The 23,813-nt window shown below is 37.2% G+C and overlaps 1 protein-coding gene across 22 annotated transcripts in view; it reads left to right on the forward strand.

Moving 5' to 3' along the window:
* The window catches only part of HDAC9 (histone deacetylase 9), a 911,762-nt gene that overhangs the window by 54,803 nt on the left and 833,146 nt on the right, over positions 1-23,813 (forward strand). For all 22 annotated transcript variants that reach the window (XM_034963758.4, XM_063606189.1, XM_034963767.3 and 19 more), the window contains exon 2: positions 18,084-18,204. In XM_034963758.4, coding sequence (XP_034819649.1) covers positions 18,180-18,204 — 25 coding nt within the window. In that variant the 5' untranslated portion in view covers positions 18,084-18,179. The remainder of the gene's footprint in view (positions 1-18,083; positions 18,205-23,813) is intronic.

Genomic DNA, 23,813 nt, shown 5'->3' on the forward strand with positions numbered 1-23,813 from the left:
TGAAAACATTTTCTGATTATGAATAATACATGTTTATTTTAGAAAATTTGGAAATAAAAAAAGGATAAGATAAAGTCACCTTAAATACCAGCTCTAAGAGGGATCCATTAAAACTTTGAGGTATTTTCTTCCCACAGTTCATGGAAAGTGAAGGCTTCTGAACTGCTTGTTGTTCCTAATTCTTTGTTCCTGATTTCTGTAATTGGGACTTTCTTCTGGTCCACCAAATCAGAAACCTTTGGGGTCATCTTGGACTTCCCCTTTCACTCACCCTGTCATCTTTTGGCCCTGTGGGTCCTACCTCTGTGGATTTCCCTGCCCATTCCCTCTGGTTCAACCCCACTCCTATTATTCTAATTCAGTCTCCCTTTCTCTCTTATTTGGAATTCTGCTGCAGGTTTCTGCTCAGTCTTCTTGTCCCTAGTCATACCCTCCTCTGCTATATGCACCATTCTGAGACCATCATATCTTTTTTTCCCTAAAAGTTAACCCTATGTTGTTGTACTCTTGTTTAAGCCTCTGAAAGCCTCTCTGCTCTCCTTTTCGTGATCTGCCCTGATAAGTTTCCTCTTTCCATCTCTTCCTTAGCCTCACTCTCTGCCTTTTCTCTTTCCGTCTCCTCCCCAGCCATCATCTCAGTCACTGTGCTAGCAGTTTCTGGATCGTCCTCTTTTTTGCTTGCACAGTCACACATTCTGTTCCCTGTACCTTTTCTTCTAACCACCTTGAAGTTGCAAACTCCCCGAGGTCTGAGAAATGAAGTAGAAAGACCTTGTGGTACTGTATGTTTATTGTAAAAATGTATTTTGAATGACATCTTTCTGTTCCTCCTGTAGAAGTCAACTTGTCATCACCGACTCTGGGAACACTCCCTAGCCACAAAGACTTAAGTTTCACTTGCTTTGTGTTTCCACAATTTATGGACAACACTTAGGCTTTAGGTCAGTAAGTGATCCTGAAGATTTATTCAGGTGACATCCCTGAGAAGCAATATTTTAGGCTGATTTTATTTGGACAGTCAACAATTGATATGAACTATATGTCATATGTCAAGCACTGATCTCTGATTCCTGTGAATTAGACAGACATAATCTTTGCTTTCATGGAGCTTGTAGTCTGGTATAGTCTGATGTAGGCAAGCACTCAATAAGAAGCAATGAATAAGGAAGATAATCTCATGGAGATAATTTGAAGTAATAAATACAGGGTGATGTAATGTCATTGGGTGCAGTTATATGGTTTCAAGTTGACTGAGCTGGTAAGGGCTGTGCTGTAGTACCTACCAGTATATTATCCAGACATATGTCAATCATATTACTAAGTTAACAGCATTTGGTAGTGGAAGCTGTGCATATCTGTTGGGCTAATGGTTTTAGGGTTAAAACCTTATTTGAATGAATAGAGGATATTTAAGATTGGAAAGAAACATGATAGCATTCAAATAATTGAATGACTATATATTAGTACTATAACAAAGAGATTCTGGAACACTCCAGAAGGCTGACTGGAGCAAACCAAAAAACAGAAGTTACAGAGGGGTATATTTTAACTTAATATAAGGAACATCTCTTAAATGTTTATGATTTTCTCATCAATAGAATGGATGTGCTGAATCTTTGATAGGGGTTGTATTCAGATACCGGTGATCTGTCTGAGGTGAGTGAGGAAGTTCCTCTAAAGGAGAGCAAAGTAGCCTAGATAGTTTCAGAGATCTCTATTGTGTTATGTTGAGGAAGCTCAAACTAGGAGAAATAGAGGTATCCCGAGAGGAGCAAATTTAAGGCAGAACAGAAAGACCCCACAAAAGAGGTCAGTGGAACAAGAGATGATATTTCTCTGGAAAAAGGGCACATAGCAAATATGTAAGACTGTTGATTCACCAGCAAAAGAATCTTCATGCTGATTGGTTGGGAAAAAAAGGAAACAGAAGAAAAAGAGATCAAGAAAAGGAAATGTCTTATTGAAGAAGAGGGACCCTATCAAGTAATTCCAGAATGCTGAATGCTGTCGTGCTCTGAATAAATACGGCGTCAATTAAAGGGATAAGAGCTTTGATTATAACTTAATGTCTGGCTGAGCTATTTCTTACATCACTGTTTCTTAGGTAATAGTTTTTAATCTATTACCTAATAGTCCATTAGTACGTTGAATAGTATTCTATAAATGAATCTAGAATAATATGTTTACCTTCCATTTTAGGTATGATATGGCGACTCTTCATTTTCAATACTCACAGTTGTTGATTGAGACATAAATTTATTTGGGCTCAGGCTTGGCTTGGTCAGGAAAACAACAAAGGAAAAAGTTTTTCTTCAGAGCTGCTATGTTTATGCTTTTATGTTGTGGTTGGCATTTTGGCAGCACAGGTATTAAGTTATGTACCACCCAAAACTACTTAAAATTAGTTTTCGCAGGCTTAAAAGAAAGAGACCTTGGCTTTTTAAGACATTGAATAAGCTTTAGTTCAGCAACAATGGGCTGTAGAAGCAATGCTTTTAACTTTTATTTGTGTCATATATTTAAGTTACACATTATTTTCGATTCTTCTTGTATTTATTTTTTCCTTCTAGTGAAAACAATTTGGTTCCAGTATTTTAAGTTATTAATGCTTCCTAGAGAACAAGTTTAAGTTTTCCAGCTTAGGAGGAAAAGCATTCAAATCAGAAAACCCCCTCATTTTTAACATTTTTCCCAAGAAGCAGAACAGTCATTTTTTAATCTTCTCATAATGCCCTGGGGGCATTAGACAGACATTGTCCCTTAAAAAAGAGAAAAATAGGAATTGCATCATGTTTGATAGAAGTATAAGTAACAAGGGAAAAATATTAAACCACAAAAAGTGGATTTATATTTTTTCCTCAATATTTGTGTATTTTAGCAAATAGGTTTATTAAGCCTCATTGGTGGAGGGTTGACAAGGATATGTAATGTTATTTTGTCTATTTAACAACTTACAGCTTATTTAAACTCTTTTTCCTAAATGAATCATCCCCCTTTTTTTTTGTCTGAAAGGTGACAGTATATTTATTATGGTCCATTTTGTAAATACCCGCTTGCAAATAGACCTCTTCATACCTGGGTGTGCCTCTTTGGAGACATGCAGAAGAAACCCTCCCAGTGTGAATTACTTCTTGACTTTGCAGACTTAAGATGAAATTGCTTAAAATAAAAGGAAAAATAAAAATACACTGCTTGTTTTAGTGTACATTTGGAAGGTTACAAAAATTGGATTAAAATTGATGTTTGCTTTTAGGTATTTTTGTCTTTTAATTGGCAAGTTAATAGGGATACTTCCTTGGGTGAGATCATTTTCTGTGAACTTGGGAAGAATCAGTTTGCCTGTTCGCTGGTGGACACATGGAAAATACATCATTGGAGCATATGTTGTTTATTTTTTTATTATGAAATATTTTAGTAATTCAGAAAAATATGAATAATAAATTTAATAAATATTCATCTACTCATTATATGTTTATGTTTTGTCTTACCTCAGGACTCGTTTTTTTTTTTTAAGCAATAAGGCATTTAAAATATAGTTGAAGTGCTCTTTGTAAAATTTCACTCACTGCCCAGAGTTAGCCATTATCCTGAGTTGAATGTGGTGTTTACCATTCCCATTTATCTATTCTTTTAAATATAAAATATTTATTCATAAATATTACGATATTATTTCATATGTTCTTGAACTTTATATATGTGGTATATTATATAAATCATTTTTGATTTTATTATGTCTAATTTACTGTAAGTATTGAGGTGTATCCATTTTGACATATATAGCTCTAGGTCCGTTGTATTAATTGCTGTGTATTATTCTAATATATAAACTGCTACAGTTTTCACATATTCATTCTCCTGTTGATGGACATCTAGACTGTTTCCAGAATTTCTGTTCCACATTGTCTTGCTGTTAATATTTTTGTGATTTTTCTCAAGAAGATATTGGGGAATTTCTCTAGGAGTGGAATTGTTGGGTCACTTACTAGTTTCCTATTGCTACTGAAACAAATTATCCTAAGTGTGCTGGCTTGAAACAACAGAAATGTATTATCTTCGAGTTCTATAGATGAGAAATCTGACATGGTTCACACTGGGCTAAACTCACGGTATCCGCAGGGCTGTGTTTCTTCTGGAATCTGTAGGGAAGAATCCATTTGCTTTCCTTTTTTGGCTTCTAGAGAGTGCTCACATTCCTTGGATCATGGTTTCTCTCCTGCATCTTCAGCAGGACTGAAGAACCAGCACTGCTGCATCGACTATTATTCCATAGTCACATCTCTACTTCTGCCTAACTCTATTCTGCCTCTCCCTTCTACTTTATTTATTTATTTATTTTTGAGATGGAGTCTCACTTTTGTCACTCAGGCTGGAGTGCAATGGTGCGATCTTGGCTAACTGCAACCTCCGCCTCCCGGGCTCATGCGATTCCCCCACCTCAGCCTCCTGAGTAGCTGGGATTACAGGCACTCGCCACCACGCCCAGCTAATTTTTTTGTATTTTTAGTAGAGATGGGATTTCACCATGTTGGCCAGGCTGGTCTCAAACTCCTGACCTCAGGTGATCCTCCCGCATTGGCCTCCCAAAGTGCTGGGATTACAGGTGTGAGCCACCACATCTGGCCTCTCCCTTCCACTTTTTAGAATCCTTGTGAATGCGTTGGGCCGTTCTGAATAATCCAGGATAATCTTATGATTTTAGGTCATTTTATTAGCAACCTAAATTCTACCTGCAACCTTAATTCCCCTTGGCATATGAGGTAATATAATCAAAGGTTCTCGGGATATGGTCATGAATATCTTTGCAGGGGGATGGTATTGTACCTACACAGATCATAGGGTGTCATACATTGTCCACTTGACAGGATAGTTTTAAATTGCTATTTTAAATGGTGTGTGCATTTATACTGTCTCTGAAAGTGTATGAAAATTTTAACTGTTCCATATCCTTGCCAACGTGAGGATTATAAGACTTCAAGATGTTACCCAATTGGATGGATGTGTTTTGGTATCTCATTGAGCATCTTTCCATATAATTATTAGCTGCTGAAATTGTCTTTTTTATTTATTTCCTGCTTCTGTCCTTTTCTTATTTCTAAATTGTTCTTTGTTTTGTTTTCTTACTCATTTATACGTAAGAAAAAAAGAAAAGAAAAAATAATTAGTAGTTAATTATAATATTTAACAACATATTAATTCTTACAATAATTAATAATTTTTTCTTTTTTTTTTTTTGTTTAGAGTCAGGGTCTCACCGTGTCACTCGGGTTGGAGTGCAGTGGTGTGATCATAACTCACTGTTGCCTTGGCCTCCTGGGCTTAAATGTTCCTCCCACCTCTGCCTCCTGAGTAACTGGGACTACAGGCACGTACCAGCATACATGGCTAAGGTTTTTTATTTATTTATTATTTATTATTTATTTTTATTATTATTTTTTTGAGACAGAGGCTCACTCTGTCGCCCAGGCTGGAGTGCAGTGGCTTGATCTCGGCTCACTGCAGGCTCCGCCTCCCGGGTTCACACCATTCTCCCGCCTCAGCCTCCCAAGTAGCTGGGACTACAGGTGCCCACCACCACGCCCGGCTAATTTTGTTTTTGTATTTTTAGTAGAGACAGGGTTTCACTGTGTTAGCCAGGATGGTCTCGATCTCCTGACCTTGTGATCTGCCCGCCTTGGCCTCCCAAAGTGCTGGGATTACAGGCATGAGCCACTGCGCCCAGCCCAGTTTTTCATTTTTTTAAATTTGTAGAAATGCCGTCTTGCTATTTTTGCCCAGGCTGATCTTGAACTCCTGGTCTCAAGTGATCCTCCCGCCTCAGCCTCCCCAAATTCTGGGATTACAGGTGTAATCTAAAGTGCTCAGCCATAATCCCATTACTAATTCTTGTTGGTTATTTGCATTCCCATATTTTTCCCAGTGTGATTTGTCTTTGCACTTTATTAGGGTTTTTTTTTTTTTTTTTTAGTGCACAAAGATTTTAATTCAAAGTCAGCAAGTTCTGCCATTTCCTACTTGAAGTAAGCTATCCCTCTTCATTTTTAAATAAAGAGCAACATTATACATTGAAATAATTTTATTTGTATCTAGATATATATGTTTCTATTTTTGTTTTTGAGATGTAGCAACAAAACAGTCTGATTTATTAGGTTGGTCCAGTTTTATATAGGCCGCAATTGAGAACTGTGTAATTTAAAGATTGATGGGTTTATAAAATGTTATTGCTAGCAAAAACTTTAGAGATGATCTGGTCTGAAACTGATGTCCAGAGAGACAGGGAATGGCGATTCTAGAAGCGCTTGTATTGACAAAGTGAATTGCATACACACTGCAATATTATCTTCGTTGGCTAAGGGACTCTGCCTTACCTTGAAAAGCATGATTATAAAAATAACAACTGGACATCAATTTTGCTGAGAATCTTCTCTTATCTCTGGAGTGCATATTTTCTTTTGTAAGGCTTTTGTCACAAACATACCTCTACTGTGAGCCAGGTCCCAAAAGGGACCCTTACTTTAGCAAAGTCCCACAACTTTTCTGTCTGGGTATTCATCCACATCACTGTCTGTTCCAACACTGCTACTCCTCCAACTCACTAAACAGGTTTTATTTTCCCAATATCACTCGATTCTCAGACTCTTGAAGATCAGAGATAAAATTAAGTGCATCTTTTATGCCCAAAAATAAGTGTGTCAAGATTTTTTCACTATTTTTTTCTTAAGGAAGTATTGCAGAGGAACTTAAGAGTGAGTGACAGTTGACAAAAAGAAATGGTTGCCTGGAAACTGGCAATTTAAATAACTAGGAGCTGATATGATTTACCAGCCTGATAAACAGCTAGGACTTTAATACAATCTAAAGGGCTGCTACAGATGTTGGATTGAGCTATTTATATGTGTTAATCTGTCTCAGTCTATTTTAATACATGCATATATATATGCATTTTTTTGCAGAACTGGAATATAAAAGCAAAGGCTGTATCTCTTCCCCTATATGACATTAATAGAAATAATAGAAATTGCCTTCAATAAAATGAATTGTTTTGGTCCCTTGTTTTTATATAGATTTTCAGTTTCAAAGGTGGCTTTCTCACTCAGGGGGAATGGATGTCCTGTGGATTGAGTGCGGAGTTTGTTTTGAGTTCTGACACTGTAATTATATACTTAATAATTGTTACCTTGTTTTTTCAGGTTTTATCATTTGAAACTTTACTCCATTTGTTGAGATGGAGTTGCAGATACTTTTGATTCTTCACAGGAATAATGAGGTTTAATAGGATTGGTTCTCAGTGAATTAGCTTAATCAACTAGCCTGTTTTACTGATGGGATCATTAAGAGGCTTTATCCTCTCATGGGCCAGTTAGTTTCCTGGAGCAGGTGAATGTCTTTGCAGCCTCCTTGATCCTCACTAGACATCTTTCACATGGTTCTTCGAAGAGATGATAGAAAAGCTGCAGCCTATATTGTACTGTAATCATAGTTATAGTAACCCAGAGTTCCCTCTTCTGGCAGGAGGTCAGTACTATCATTTTGTGTATAAATAACTGATGGCATATTTGTGAAGCTGTCTGTATAAAATTCCACCATCTCCTTGGGAATGGAATGTGCTACGTACAACAAACTATCATCATGTTACTAGCATAAAACTTGAGATAATTTTGAGGATAATTTTGACAGTGGAAATGTTTTATGATATGAGGAATATAAAAATAGATCATTTAATTCACAGAATAGTTGAAGGACACAGCAAGGTAATTTTTAAATTGTTTCTTGCAATTGTTTACAATTCACTGAGCGTAGTAGCTATGACTTGGAGAACTTCTGGGAAAGGAGGACATTTTTACCACCCATGCATGTTTGAATAAATTTCAGTCTCCTAAAGCTGTGCACCAGCTCTTTCATGTATCTTCCCTTCTACCTCTAATCACAGTGAGAACTCCCATCTCCTAATTCCTGTAGCACTTGTGCTGTCCCTTTTTTTTTTTTTTTTTTTAAAGAAAATAGCTATCAGGGCTGCAGTGTTTCACAATTCGAGAGGCAGTTTGTAACACAGAGGCCCTGAATGTCATAATGTCTCACATATATTGAGCACTATGCTAAGTATTTTAAATATATTATCACTCATCCCTAGTGACCCTGCAAGTAACTATTAGAGCCAGCAACTTACCAGTGAGGAAACTGAAGGTCAGAATGGTAAATAATTTGCCTGTGAAAATACAGCAATTGGAATTTGCATTAAGGTCAGCCAGACTCCAAAGTCAGGGTTCTTTTCCTTGTGCTGCTCTCTATATATGTTTGTTATTTTGTTTCTTAATTGTTCATATGCATATGTTGTTTCTCTTGTGCTTCTCATACCTTAGCTTAGTTAAGAATCACCATGGAAACTTGTTTAAAATGCTGTTTCTGGGCCCTTGTCCTAAAGATTCTGATTCAGAAGTTCTCAGATAAGTCCTGAGTGTCTGCATCTGCATTTTCTGAGAGGTTCTTGGACTGTACTCTGAGAAATCACTGGTATGAAATCTGGGAGACAGGAGCTACCTGAACAACTCTCCCAGCTCTGAGCATTCATAGCAAGCACTCAATAAGTACATGTTACATTCAAGCAGAGCTAACTTGCTCCTGGGCAAAATATAGCCCACAAGGTTCCATAGCATGAACTTGGATTGTTCTTAACTTGAATATAAAGTTTGTGTAAGTTAGAAAAGTCAATACTAATTATAGGATGAAGTTCAAAGAACACAATATCTGATATGATTCATTTTTTACAAATTGGTGTATTCTGGAAATATAGGTGTATCCTAAATTAGGTGTATTGGTGTGTTTTCACAAGGAAGTTTCTGTAGACAAAGGAACAGCATTGGCTAGAAAAGAACTAGAGAGGGATGGAATCGAAGTAAGTTGTAGGTATAAAGTAGAGTTCTTTGGAAGGGGAGGAGGAGATGGAGATAAAGATGGGAGATGAGGTTGGTTCAACTCACTAGTGAAGGCAAGTTCTTTGGAAAGGGGCCAAATAACCAGTGGCCTAATCAATTGCAAGGGATTCTGGAGAAACCTAGTAGAAAAGAGGGTCACAGATGTGTTAGCGGTGAAAAGAATTGGACCAAACACACAGACAAAGCAAGGAAAGAATAAAGTGACAAAAGCAGAGATTTGCTGAAAATGAAAGTACACTCCACGGGGTGGGAGTGGCCTGAGCATAGGGGCTCAAGAGCCCTGTTACGGAATTTTCTGGGGTTCAAATACCCTCTAGAGGTTTCCCATTGGTTACTTGATATACACCCTATGTAAATGAAGTAGCAGCCCACGACCAGTCTGATTGGTTGCAGAAAGTGACCAATCAGAGGCTGAAGTGAAGTTATAAAGTTCTGTACAAATGAAGACTTGGCCCTCTACCAGCCTGATTGGTTGTGGGAGGGGTCCAATTAGAGGTACTTTCAATTCCTCATCTGCTCTGCAGGAAAAGGTGGGGAGGGTTGCAAAGGGAGTAGCCTTTGGTCCTTTTGTTACTTGAGCATGGAAAGTTGGGATTTTCCTTTTGATTTAGTTCTAGGAAGCCAGTGCGAATCGGCTTTAGGGTCCCTGCCTCTAGAACCTATTCTCCTGCCTCAGATGGAGGGATAAGAAGTAAACAGAATCAGTGTCAATGTGGGTCTTGGCTGGGGAGGGTGCCATGTACCTCACATCTTTGGGCAATGGCCCTGGTGACTTAAGACTCATACTGGTTTCCTTCTACATTGTGTGGGTATTTTCTGTTATCACTTCTTCACCTGAGGGGCACATCTGCTTGTGCCTAGAGATGTGTCTTGGCTGGCTTAAAATTGTGTGGACTGCTAGCAACAGGTAGAGCAGTGACTAAAATGATCAGTGAAATCCTTCCCAAAATAGAGGGACCTTAGGGTCTATTGAAATTCCCAAGCCAATCTGTTAAAACAGATTCAAGTTCTATATAGAAAGATCTATACAATATCAGGGGAATAGACTTCATGCTTCCCTTCACATTTCTACAAAATGATACATGTTTCTAACTTACAGTTTTTTTTTCTATTCGAATGTTTTTCTTTCTATTAACATCCAAGTGATTTTTTTATATAGCTAACACTAGTGAAAGATTAAAGTAAACATGGTATATTCACAAGCAAAGGATGGCACAGTATATTTCCTTAGAGTACACATTTGCCTTCTAAAAGAAAGAAAAAGAATGAAAAAAAGCTTTAGTAATTAGATACCTGCTGTAACCCTAGTGGAGTGAGAAAGATTAATAGTTGTGCTGCAGGACTCTGTGCCACAGTGAGAGGCACTGTGTGTCACTGTTTTCTCTTGGGATGAAATTTGGCCTGAAGTAAAATAAAATTTCTGTAATGATAATAACAGCCAATGTTTTTGAGCACCTTCACCTTACCAATGATTACTTTACATTTATTTCCTTCAAGCCTCACAATGACCTCATAAGTTAAATAATTCATGTTTAAGCAACTGAGGCTCAGAGAGGTTAATTGACTTCCAGACCGCCCAGCTAGTGACACATTTTACAAGAGCACTTTGCTCAACGTGGGGATTATCAGATCTTCAAGACTTGAGTTGCAGCATTAAAGAAATGTGATTAAAGAAATCACAGAATTTTAAAAAATGTACACAATATTGAGCTTGAAAAAGAGAATCATATCACTCTAAATTACAATGATGGCTAAAGGTCTTTTGTGTTTGGCTAGCTGATCATAACCCATGCCTCCACACAGGTGAGGTAGTAGACCAGGGGAGACGGGTTCTTTTCAACATGCTTGGTCGGCAGTTTTCTGCAGGGAAGGTTATAGCGTGTGAGTTACAAAGCCCTCCTGCTGCACAGGTATCAGAGGTTGTCTGTTACAAGTTCCTTCACTTCGACTATTACTTCCTTTTCACAATTCTATTTTGGACTTCTGTCCAGTGTGTATTTACAGGTAGACAAAGCTTTTTTTCTTTCTTTCTTTCTTTTTTTTTTTTTAACAACCCCTTTGCCATGACTGAAAAGAAGCCTGTATATCCTGCAGTTTCTGGGCATTGTGAGTCTCCTTTTAAACTCAAATTGGTGATAATGGTGACTGTGACTCCCTATTGTCCAAGAAGGGGAGTTGCAGATAGGGCCTTCAAAGATGATCCAATAAAAATCAGTGGAGTAAGACTTTTTGATAAAATGATCTTTATGATGTAGAGGCATTTGGAATATGGGTTGGGTACTGGATACCCTGGGGCTAAGCCCAGTGTTTAAAAATCAAGGCTTACTACGAAAAGGTCTGTTTTTATTAGTGCAGGTACTGTAGTTGGCAAGATTTCTTCTTATGAAATGCAATATCCAGCAGACCATTCCTGATTATGTTATGTATTTTTAGATGTTACCATTGAGTTATATTTATAGTATAGACTACTGAATCTTATCTTAAATATGCAAAATATATGCATAACTAACCTCCCAAGCTGCGTTCCCTGCTCTATATTACACCCAACAATGTAGCCTGTTCTTAAATGGTTCTCCTAAAAGTCTTAGAATGGAGCTTATTATTTGCTGTTAAAATGTAAGCACAGAGACTGTATGTTAGATGTGTGGCCTTCTGGGTGACATGTTCTGCTCCTAGATATACTCTAAGGGTGAAGTCAGCAAACCTTCGGCAGTGCAAGTGGGGAGTGAAACCAATAGTCTTGCATAGATAACTCCCCAGAGTCCAGAATGAGCCAAAAGTAATTGATATGCCAGTCTTTGCCAGCATGTTTGGTGAATCAGAGCAGCAGGTGTCTGTTATGGTATTGGGGAAGGTTAAATCACTGACTGCATTGCTGGTGTGGCTCTTGCTTGTGCCCATTAGCTTCCCAGTCCCCAGAACCCCCAGAGTCCTAGACTCTCATCATTCTATTCCTCAGGACAACATAAATATTATCAGGAGCACTGTGAGCACAGTCCTGCTTCTGCTACTTAAAGTTGAAGGGAAACGAGTATCCTTACATCTCTGTATCCCATGTTCCCCTGTCTTCATGAATAAGTGGTTTGATTGTTTTGAGGCCAACTTGAGTTTATAGAGCTTGTCTAATAAAAAGATGGATGTCCTTGGGGAAAAAAAGCTGAGGCTAATAAGGTGAGAGAGAAGCGGAATCCTTTCAATGAGCTAAGAAATTACTTCAATTGAAAAGCCTGGGAAGTGACCCTATCTTGGTCAACATATTTCATGGGCAAGGTCTGGGGATGTCTGGTGTCTTCCCAACCCATGAAGGCACCCATCCCACCTGGGTTTGCCCTTTCTAGATGGTGGCCCAAACTCAAGAATATTTTTCTTTCTTTCTCTGATCCAAATCCAAGGACTATGTTCTAGTCCTTCAGAAATCTATACTAACAAATTGGATAAGCGATTCTGCCTCAAAGTTGCATAACTGCAGAATCATTGGTTAAGTTCTTACTGCCTGCTCACTTATTCATCAGGAACTTATTGTGTACCTGCCATGTATCAGGTACTCTACTAGGGGTGGGGGTTACAAAGATGAATGTAGTACAGTCCCTGAACTGAAGAACATAGTCTCATCATGGATGAAAGTACTCCACTAACATAAGATACATTATTATTGTCTAACATATGTGATGTTATTATGGGTATGGTACAAGATACAGTGGAAACAGATGAGAAAGCTGATCTTTTACTTGGAGTGGTTGGCTAAGAATTCTCATTTCAGTATGGCTTTAAAGAATTCAAGATACAGCTGGGTGTGGTGGCTCACACCTGTAATCCCAGCACTTTGTGAGGTTGAGGCAGGACGATGGGGATAAATTGTTTCTATAAAAAAAGTAAAAATGTTAGGTGGGCGTGGTGGCACACGCGTGTAGTCCCAGCTACTTGGGAGGCTAAGGTGGGAGGATCACTTGAGCCCCGGAGGTTGAAGCTGCAGTGAGCTGTGATCACATGAGACAAACTGATACCCTATCTCAAAAACCAACCAACCAAAAAAACCCCAAGAATTCAAGGTGGGAGATGCAGAAAAGGTAATAGTATCCTTTGCAGACAGAGACACAAAAGCATGGACACGCGAATGATACTGTGCAGGAATAGTCAGGACTCGTAGTCAGCTGATACGTTTTAGTAAAGCTCCACCAGTGCTTATACAGGTGTTCATTCTGAGTAGCCTGTGCCTCGGTAGTAGCTAATAATGTTGAACATCACTCTAGGAGTAATCACAGATTGCCTGAAACCATAGGGGTTATACATAAGGGAAAGAAGGAAGAAGAAAAAGTGGGATGAAAGGAGACCAGTTATGAAGGCACTTGAATACCAACTAAGGAGCTGTGTGTCACCAAATTGTAGTTACTGACTCATTCATGTATTTATACATTCCCTGGAGGCAGGGATACCAGATAGAAGACTAGATTAAGAATCCAATCAAGAATAAACAATTAATTGAGCTAAGGCAGTATTAATTGAAATGGAAAGGAAGATTCAGATAAGAAAGATATTTTTAAGAGGTCAGTGTTCTGACTCTGGTGACTGTCTATGGTAAAAGCAAGAACAGAGAAATGAAATAGAATCTAAGGTTTCCATATTGGGTAACAGTGTGTCTTGTATGTGCTCAGTAAGGGTTGTTGAATTGAACACAATGTTAAGAGCGGTTTTCTAATGCTTTTCTCCAAAGTTGAAATTACAGCAGAATTTCAGGTTCTAAGGCATGAGAGAAAGAGAGAGAGAGAGAGAGAGAGAGAGACTGAGGATCTGATGAATCTCTTGGTGTTCAACGTGTTGGCACAGTAAGCATTTCCCACCAATAAATGATCTGTATAGTGATTGTGATAAACTGAGTTTTTGAAGGATACTCTATGGAGGAACCATGGTTAATGGCTCAGTTTGAGAAGAGAAGGACCTGTAGATAAGTGTGAATGGCTGTGTAGACTGAACTGTACATTTTGGCTTGCCCTAGCCATGAGAAAGATATATCAGATTTAAATAGACAGGTTTTTGTTACCTACATAGACTACAAAAGCGTTCTGCTTTTTTAGTAGCACACTATCCAAAATAATACTAATTACCCAAAAGTGGGGGAAAAAGACAACTGTAATAAGAAGCTCAGAGTATAGTTAAAAACCAAAATGATTATTGTGATATTCAAGGAACATGAAGTCTAAGTCAAATTTGAAAGCTTCTGTTGTGAGATGATTTGTAGACTTTTATGGAAAATTTTGGATTCATTGTATCATGTTTTGTGACTGAGTTTGATCTATTCAATGGCTTGACAGGTCCTTTAGTAAAGAAGACCTGTATCTCAATGAGCCATTACTGAAGTTGTAATGAGTAGATAGGCAATGTCTTGATGTTCATACAGCTCTGCTCAAGTGGTCTGTAATTCCTTGCAATGCCACGAAGAAAGCACTGGGCTAAGAGTTACAGAATCAGCCCTCCATTTGCCAGCCACATATCTGTAAACAAATCCCTGAACCTCTTTACACCTCAGATGCCTTGTTTGTAAAATGGGAATAATAACAGCTGATTCGGTATAACCCAAAGGGCTGTTGTGAAGATCAGAAGAGATACTCCATGTGCAATTTCTTTGTGACATATAAAGCTCTGCTGACTTGTGATGCTATTACTATTGAGAAGGCCACATAGGTGGAATGGTTAAAGGACCTATGGAAGACCACTATGTATGATGTTAAGGACAGTAATAGGCTGGGACAGTGAAATGTGGTAGTGCCCTCTCTTTTTTCTGGCTGCATGGGTAAGCTGAGACTGCAAGATGTCACTGTCTTGAGTTGTTGCTCCGTGCTACATCTGAGGATATTACAGTAGTAACGTACTTTCAGAGAGCTGACAAAATTGTAGTCAGAGATGATCTTTTTGAAGCAAAGGACTCTTAGTCTTTTATTGTGGATTTATGTAGCTCAAGGGATATAGTTAAGAACCAAAATAACGATTCCTGGATCTTAAGAGACAAAGGATTCATAGCAGCAGTTGTTTTTGCTGCACTTGTGTTTATCTCCTTAAATGTGCACGAATATGTATATGTTTTTTACAGCATGGGGAAACTCATGTTAAAATTCATTGAAACCATTAATTGAAAGCAGATATATTTCTATTATATGTTTTGATAATCTGTATTTACAAACAATTTGTATTATTTTTCTATTCTTTTTTGTTATCTACCCACCTGAAGGCGAGTTTCCTATTATTTCTAGTTCAGGCTTATAAGAATGACTAATATATGAGGGGAACTTCTAAACAGTCTATTACTCTGCAGCCCATTTGGATAAAGAAGTGTGGGAAGATTTGAAAATAAATTCCCCATTGTCATCGACACATGTTGACCACTGACCCTTCTTTCTTTTCAAAGCAACTTAAAGTGGTCTTAATTTGTATAAAATTATATATCAATCTTGTCCCTAAAAGGTGTGGATCAGGCTGCTAATCTGATTTTGTGGGTGTGAGGAGAGGGAAGCATATATAGCCTATGATGTATCCATACATGTGATGTGCACATATGTACAGCAGATCCATATCCCTGAAACATTTTAGGAGAACTCCTTAAATGACCATATTCTACTTGTGCAGCTGTGGCAGTAATGATAACTTTGGTTTAATATGGATTATTGGAAATGGAAATGCAGTAAATGGAAACTAGTGTATATCAATATAGAAATGCCTATTCATTTTCATTAAAAGAGTATTCAGATAACATTTTCATAAATGTTAGAGCAATGTGTCATGTGGAGGCAGTTATTAAAAAGAGTGAAGGCAAGGGGAGTTGTTTAACTTTCAAAAAGACTTGATATTTGTAAGTCAAATTTATATTTCCATCGGAGATTTACTTTGCAACTCAGGTTTGGAGCTGTGAAGTCAAAACCCAACTATTACATGCCCAGCCACAAATCAGCATGTCATGGAGAGTTGTTGTGTGTGTGTTTGTGGAAATAAGTGGGAGAAGTTAACTGCTGTTGAATTGTTGGAAATTATTGGTTAAATTTGAGTTATATTTGCAAATACACAAGTATCAATTGTGCAAAGTGACGTTAAAGATGAAAAAAATTTTTTAAAAATCACACTAACTATGCCCTTGATGGAAGTTACCTTTCAGAGCTGCTTCACTTACATTCTCTAAAGGTTTCCTGTTGCTTTCTATTCGTTATTCTTAATTTAAAATCAAATTGTGCCATTGAGAATCAAGAATGTATCAAGAGCATTTACAAAATGTTTCAGACTACAATGTAAAAAAGTAAGAATGACTAAATCTTGAAGCTCACACTTGTCAATTTAGGATAGTCTATAAATTCAAATTCAAGTAAATTTAACTTTTATTTTATTTACTTTTAATTATGAAGCAGATAGCATCTCAGTTTCCTCACCTGTTAGGTCCAGGGTGAGAGGAGAGAGTTACAAGTTATCTATTAGCATGGTTCTTATGAAAGTAATATCAAATATGGTGGCATGTCTAAAAGCACTTTGTAACTATAAAGAACAGCGTGAGCAATGTTTATATTTATTATTATTATTATTTTTGAGACAGAGATTTGCTTTTGTTGCCCAGGCTGGAGTGGAGTGGCACTATCTTGGCCCACTGCAACCTCCGCCTCCCGGGTTCAAGTGATTCTCCTGCTTCAGCTTCCTGAATAGCTGGGATTACAGGCGCCCACCACCATGCCTGGCTAATTTTTTGTATTTTTAGTAGAGATGGGGTTTCACAATCTTGGCCAGGCTGGTCTCAAACTCCTGACCTCAAGTGATCCACCCGCCTCGGCCTCCCAAAGGGTGATATTATTATTATAGTAAATATCACATTGAACAATTTTTATCTAAAACTAATGTCAGAATGTCCATTTCTTGATATAGAAATAAAAAAGTTTGCTTTTCATTTTTATCTTTCTGTAGAGATGTTGCTTTCTCATTGACACAGAAATCAAGACTGTTCAGATGATGTTAATAAAACAGCACATCAATATAATTTTTGAAGGAGATTTATAAAAATGTACATTTTAATTGTCGTTAAATCTTAATACTTATTGAGCACCAAGGATGTGATGAGAAGTAGCCTGCTAGGTCTAATGACACTACTTAGCTGTTTGAATAACTAAATAGCACATTTCTATTTAGAGACCATGTAAGTATTATAGGTATTCTTGGTGATGTTATAAAGTTCTTCAAAGAAAATATGTATTTATATCTGGCTTTATATATTGGGGCAAAAATAGCAATAACACTTTCAAAATAGTGACGGAAAAACAAGTCACAATAAATACGTTGGATTCTGAAGATAAAGGAGTATATAATTCTCAGTTACAACATCTGTCTATAAAAATAGTGCAATTTGGATATACTATTTTATTAAGAAACTCATTAAGTGTAATTTTAAAAGCTGCTGCTTTTTTCTTAAGTTTGACATTCCAGTAAACTCTTAGGAAAATGTCCTTCCAGTTGCTTTTCCTCTAAATGTCTAGAAGTGGAAGTACATTAAAATTAAAAGCAGAAAGTCCCTTAAATTCCTTTTAAGAAGTCCATCCTGTTAGTCTGACTCCTAGAAAGACTATGGTTGATATTACTTTGGGCTGGAACAAGATTACAAAAGACCTCAAGAAGAAGTGGAAATTATCATGGGAGTTTTCTGTCACTCTTATAGTTTATGGCCTATTTGTTCTTTTTTTAGTCCATTAAACATTTCTTTTTGCCAAGAGGTCCTATCTGTAAAAGGAAGTCTTTGATAATGATAGTTTAAAATGCTATGTAATGAGATACTTATATGCAAAAATCCAAAAAAGCTTTTTTATTTCTATAATGATAATAGCAAACAAATTATAGTGAACAGTAAACAATAAGCTAATTATAATTATGTGAATTGCTTTCTCCCTCACTGATTCCTTCTATACCTATTATTTTATTTCTGTGTTCACAATATTCCTGTGCTATAAGGGAGACTGCTAAATTTGCTCTTTTTAAGATGAAGACTTAGAGACCTGTAAGGTTGATATGACTGCCTCAAAGACACATGGTCGCGCTGTGGCTGAGTCGACACTCAAGGCCAGTTCTCTGTGTTTCTTTTTCAGTGTGACTTGACATAGCTTGTATCTTAAACACTGCATTTTTCTTATGTTCTAGGTTTCTCCTCTGCCAACCCCTCCTGGACCATCGTCAGCAGTTGAACCACAAAGGCTGTGAATCTGCATCCTAGTCTTAGCAGTCCCTCTGATTCTCATGATGAGCTCACCTGCACAGCCTGGTCAGTCTGGTTGCTTCTTAAACTGTTAATAGACTTTATGTGAAAGATGTTGCTTTGTGTTGTTTCAAACCAAGTAATTTAATTTATGAAGGAACTTTTTTTTTTGGACAAAGATTGCTTAATGTAACAAATCTTGAATTTTGCATTCGATAGCTAATTCTCTATTGCTTAACCCAGTTTGCTTCCTGGACAACTGATTTGATTTGCATTGTAGTCTGAGCATGGGACTTTAATTCTTCTGCTTCCAAGGTAACATTCAGATTGAACTTTATGAAGTTATGAATATGAACTATTATATAGGGATCCATTTTTCACCTGTAATCTTTCTGTCCTAACATGTGTCTGTATGCTTTTAAATTATACTGTGGGGCTTTGGAAGTCAGTTTGTGGATTGACTCCACCTCCATCTCTTTGATACACAGGAAGGATATTTTTCCTCCCCACCCTTCTTTGCTGCCATTCCTGTTTCCTATATACATATTTAATTATAATCTCAGCACCTCCTTCCTCCTATTCCAGTGATGTGTGCTGCTCATGTAGTGCTGTGATCAGCACAGCCAACACCCGTTCCTCCAGGAACAGGCTGTCATTTTTGGAACAAACATAATCCAAGTTTTGGGAATGATGAAGTAGGGTCAGATACCACATACTAGTAACAGACAAGTTTTACAAGAATTTTCTGCTTGGATACTTATAGGAGCATTTATTTCTTTATAGATTCCTTAGAATATTGATATCCTTGGTTTATTGAACTAAGTTGAAGCTTATGTACTATCATATTCAGGGCTTATAAGGGAGAAAACTTGCCAAGATTTTCATTCCCTGGATTGCCACACCCAAGTCAGCTGTTTGGGAATTCCGCTGTTTCATCAACCTTCCCCACATCCCCAACAGGCCGCCAACTTGTATGCTGAATTTGGAACTTGATTCTAAATGGTGCAGTCCAGAAATCCCTGAGTCTTTAGTCACAACCATGTTTGATAATTGGCATGTCACTAGGTTAAGCAGATGACAGTTACTTACTTATGCCTGTTATCTCTGAGTCTTTATTGCCTAGTGGTTCTCAAACTTTAGCATGCATTGACATCACTTGGAGAGTTTGTTAAAACAAGCCCTATTCTCGTAGTTTTTGATTTCGTAAGCCTGGAGTGGGGCACAGGAATTGTGATTTTTACAAGTTCCCCTGACAATGCTGTTGCTGCTTGGGGACCACACTTTGGGAATCACTGGTTTAGCTTCTTCTGCCCATTTCTCACCCCATCCCCTACCAGCCTCTACAAACAACCTTGTTTAAGTGTGTTCTGTGAGCAGCATTGCTTATTACAATTATGGTCTAGTACTATTATTCTTTCTGTTGGGATGAACTTAAATTAACATTTACCTTATATAGGTGTATATTGCATTTTAAATATTATGTATATTTATCTGTATATAAATTCAGTGTTTCAAAATTGGATTGTTTAAAAGAGGCATTAATTTAGAACCACTGTGGTCAAGTATTTTTTTCTTGTGATAATATTTGGCAGTGGATGTTGGTATACCCTGCTCCCCAAGAATATTGATTTTATAAAATGAAAATCTCACTTGAAGCTGCTATTTTGATGAGGAAATTCTTGCCAGTCATGATAATTGTTCAGTTACGAGGAGAGAAAAGGTGATGGATAAATAAGACAACCATTGAGTGAAGCTCACTTGACTTTAGGGTCACCAAAATTTCCTCGTGTACTTTTTTCTTATAAATCATTCTGCTGTGTTGACAATAACATTATGCAGAAGTCTCAATCAACTCCGTTTGGGAAATTTTTATGAATGAAATCTGAAGTTGAGGAAAGTGATAGTAAATGTGCCAGGTGGGTAGGAGTTTCTTCTGTTTATTGCAAGTAAAAAACTATGATCAGAGACCTGAAATTCACTTTGCATGGATAGAGGAAAATGTTCCTGCCACAAACATAAAAAAAATTTTTCTCCTGTTATTAGCCTGCATCTTAGGGTGCCGTATATATTCTGAGAAGTAACCTGATTGTTTGATTTAGAAAAAAATATGTTTTTCTTACATCTTTTTTCCCCACTATCTAAAAAGAGAATTAAATTGGTCTTATGCAATCACCATCCATTTATTTTGCTTTTGTTCCACAAATGGCTCTAAGGAGTTATTGTGCACCAGAAAGAAAAATAGACTCACTTCAGTAGTTCCAGAAATTCTTTAATAGTCCATGTTTCAGACTGAGTATGTTTGTCTTCAAAATTGGTTCTGGTATAGTGTGAATTCTTATTTTTCCCATACATTAACATCATTCTTAGAAACGTTCTCCATCCATATTCAAATATGGTTGATATGAAATACAAAATGCCGCCGTCTTAATCATGTATTCAGTCAAACAATAAGTGCTGATTTTTGTATATAAAATTTACTAGTTTTTATTTTAATTTTGCTGCCCAGTTCTGTTCAAAGTTAGAGCCTTGGGTATTGCTTTTAGGCACTGAGGATCCTGAATGGAGGAAAGACTATCTGGATAAGATTGGCAGCTAGCTGCTGCAGTTGAGCTCTTCATTCAAAACTTATTAAGCATCTAACTTGTGCCAGCCAGTGTGTTACCCAATAGGGACACAACGAGCACTAAAACATAGTTTCTATCCTTAGGGACAGCACCCTTTCATGGGAGAGACAAATAGTAATAGCTTTAGTCCATTCAGTGTCTTAAGTATTTTAATAAATTTAGGACCAGAAATTTATTTCCTCTGTACAGCAGTATGGATACTATTTCTAGTAATGTAATTTTTATCAGAATTGCCAAATCTCAGAAGGAAGGATTTTAGAACTTATCTAGCATTTTCCAAACATGTCAGATAGTAAAAATCTCCTGAGACTTGTTAAAAATACAGATTTCCAGACTCCTCCCTCAAAGAGTATCGTGTGGTAGCCTGGGGGAAGGATACTGGATTGTAGAATGTATATTGCTCTTTGCTATGACTTGGCAAAGTGTAGAAATGGTCTTAGTCCTTTCAACAGCACTAGTGTTTCATATTTGGAGACTATAAACACAAAAAACACATCATTAAGTCTTATCTCAAGTAAATGTTTCTCTTGTGAGCAAAACTATGCTAATTCAGTTATTTTGTTCTCTGATGGTAGATAAATCTATCTCTGATGATAGATGAATTTATCTCTGATGATAGATAAAGCTAACACTGGCTAGGTGCAGTGGCTCATGCCTGTAATCCCAGCAATTTGAGAGGCCTAGTGGGGAAGATTGCTTGAGCCCAGGGGTTCGAGACTAGCCTGGGCAATTTGGTGAGATCCTATCTCTACAAAAAAATTTTTTTAAAATTGCTTGGCATGGTGGTGCATGCCTGTAGTCCCTGCTACTTAGGAGGCTGAGGTGGGAGGATTGCTCGAGCCCAGGAGGTCAAGGCTGCAGTGAGTGAGCCATGATGATGCCACTGCACTGCATTCTAGCCTGGGCCACAGAGCAAGACCCTGTCTCAAAAAAAAAAAAAAAAGAAAAAAGAAAAAAGAAAGAAAGCTAACACTGTGGAAACCTAGAGAAGGCAATAATTTGAGGGGAACGTTCTAGTGGCTTTGCATCTATCTAGGCCATCTCATTTTTATGGGGAGGTGGATGGACCAAAGAGATTTTTATGGAGTGCCTTTATTTTCCTCAAAAGAAGTTTAAGCATATTTTAACCCAGGGCAGCTTTTTAGTCTGATCTCAAGATTATAGAAAACCCAATTTCAGCCTGAACGTTTTTAAATAAATTGGGCTACATTAACCCTAACATGATTTTTAAATTTGATGAATCTATCTTTTGTAATTAATTTTGATGAAAACGCATCCAAAGGAATTTTCCAAGCATAGAACACAATGTGCCTGTTGCCCTTAGAATTGTGCAATGCTCTGGCCTTGTGGGCTTCTAGGTAAAGTGGCCAAAGCTGTGTTGCAAAGTCCTGTAACATTAGTTTTCAAAGCCCCTTGTATAAAGCTAGCTCATCTCTCTTTTCAGCATTGTGGGAACACTTACAACTACTCTACTCATATGGAGTGAGAGGACCAAGCTATTTATAGAAGTGAAAGGTTTATAGCAAGATCTTATATTCTGTTCATTTTCTCATATTCTATTCATTTTCTTATTGGCAAGTCTTGGGCAAAAATTAGTTAAGAGATTTATCTTCATGCCTCTGTTTTGCTAAACAGCTGAATTCCCCTATAGAAATGTAGAGTACATGTAACTAATGATCAAAAAGTTCTTTGAAATATAAATTGTTATGGAAATGCTAAGTAGTATAAACAATTTGGGGGCAAGCATTAATAAAAGCTTCTCTGCAAGCATTTTTAAAGAGGACTAATAAAAGCTTCATGGTTCAATTAATACAGCACAACATCAGGTTTTTTAGAAGCATGTGGGACCCAGAAGGCCTGCCCCTGTTTTTAAAATTTACGAACTCTTTAATGATTCACCATTTTTACTCCAGTGCATTACCCACTGTGGTGCCATTTAGCCATTAAGTAGGAAACTAAAACCAGGACAAAGCTACAAACAAATATCATAATGTCCAAGTGGGTATTTTTTCTTCAGTTTGTTCATAGTGTGTTACCAAAAAAATGAATGTTAAATGAAACAGAGTCTTAGGGCAAATCAAATAGGTTATGGCTTCCCTAGATGAGTATGATCAGTTAGCTTTTTAATGAAATACAGGTCAAATCCCATGACAAGTAGCTCTACATAACTAAAATATTTTCAGGCCACTGGCCAATTATCTATTTCAAGTAATATTCAAGAAAAATATTCCAGGATAATAAAACAAATTAGTTTTTTGATGTTTGTTGTAGCAGAAGTTGATCACAGGGTATGGTATTAATAGGAAACACTGTATGTTAAAGTTATTAACTATTGTTTTGGATTGTTTTTTTTTTTACTACTTTAACTTCACAGTTAAGTGATTCATTCTTTTGCCATTTGTAAGTCAAAACTTCTCAATCTGATATTGAAGTTTGAAACATAAACCAAATAAAGCATTTTATTCATTCTCTAGTTTTTGAAGGACAGTGCTTTAATAAGTGAGGCATAAACCTTTTCTGAAAATGTTCAGTATAAATTTGTTTTGAACATTTATTTGTTTTTATATTTGCTTTTCACAATTAATTTTGGTGGGTAATTCAACTTATATAATTTTCATTATTGTAACAGTACAAACAAACTCCATAATGCAGGCCAAACAGAAAAGAAGGTTATTTCTCGTTCATATAAAGACTGAGTAGAGAGCTGCTGTTTTTCTAATGGCTACCCTTTGCCCCGGACAGCTTCTAACTGGTTTGTGCTTCTTCAGTTCATGTATTCTAAGGTCATTGTGCATCTCCCCATCAAGCTGATGGGAGGGAAATTGAAGAGGTGCATTGAGTGTGGGAGGTTTCCAAAGGTACATCACTTTTGTTCACATTTCGTTGAGTGGAATTTAGCCACGTGGCCATACCTAACTACAAAGGAGGCTGGGAAAAGTAGTCTAGCAGTACTCCAGGAAGAGGAGGAGACAGGTTTGGTGAACAGCTGGCCTCTCTCTACCACATTTGTCTTAAAATTTTATACCTAGGACTGCAGATACGGTATTGCTT

This window comes from Pan paniscus, chromosome 6 (assembly GCF_029289425.2).
Source record: "Pan paniscus chromosome 6, NHGRI_mPanPan1-v2.0_pri, whole genome shotgun sequence".
Taxonomy (NCBI): Eukaryota; Metazoa; Chordata; class Mammalia; order Primates; family Hominidae; genus Pan; species Pan paniscus.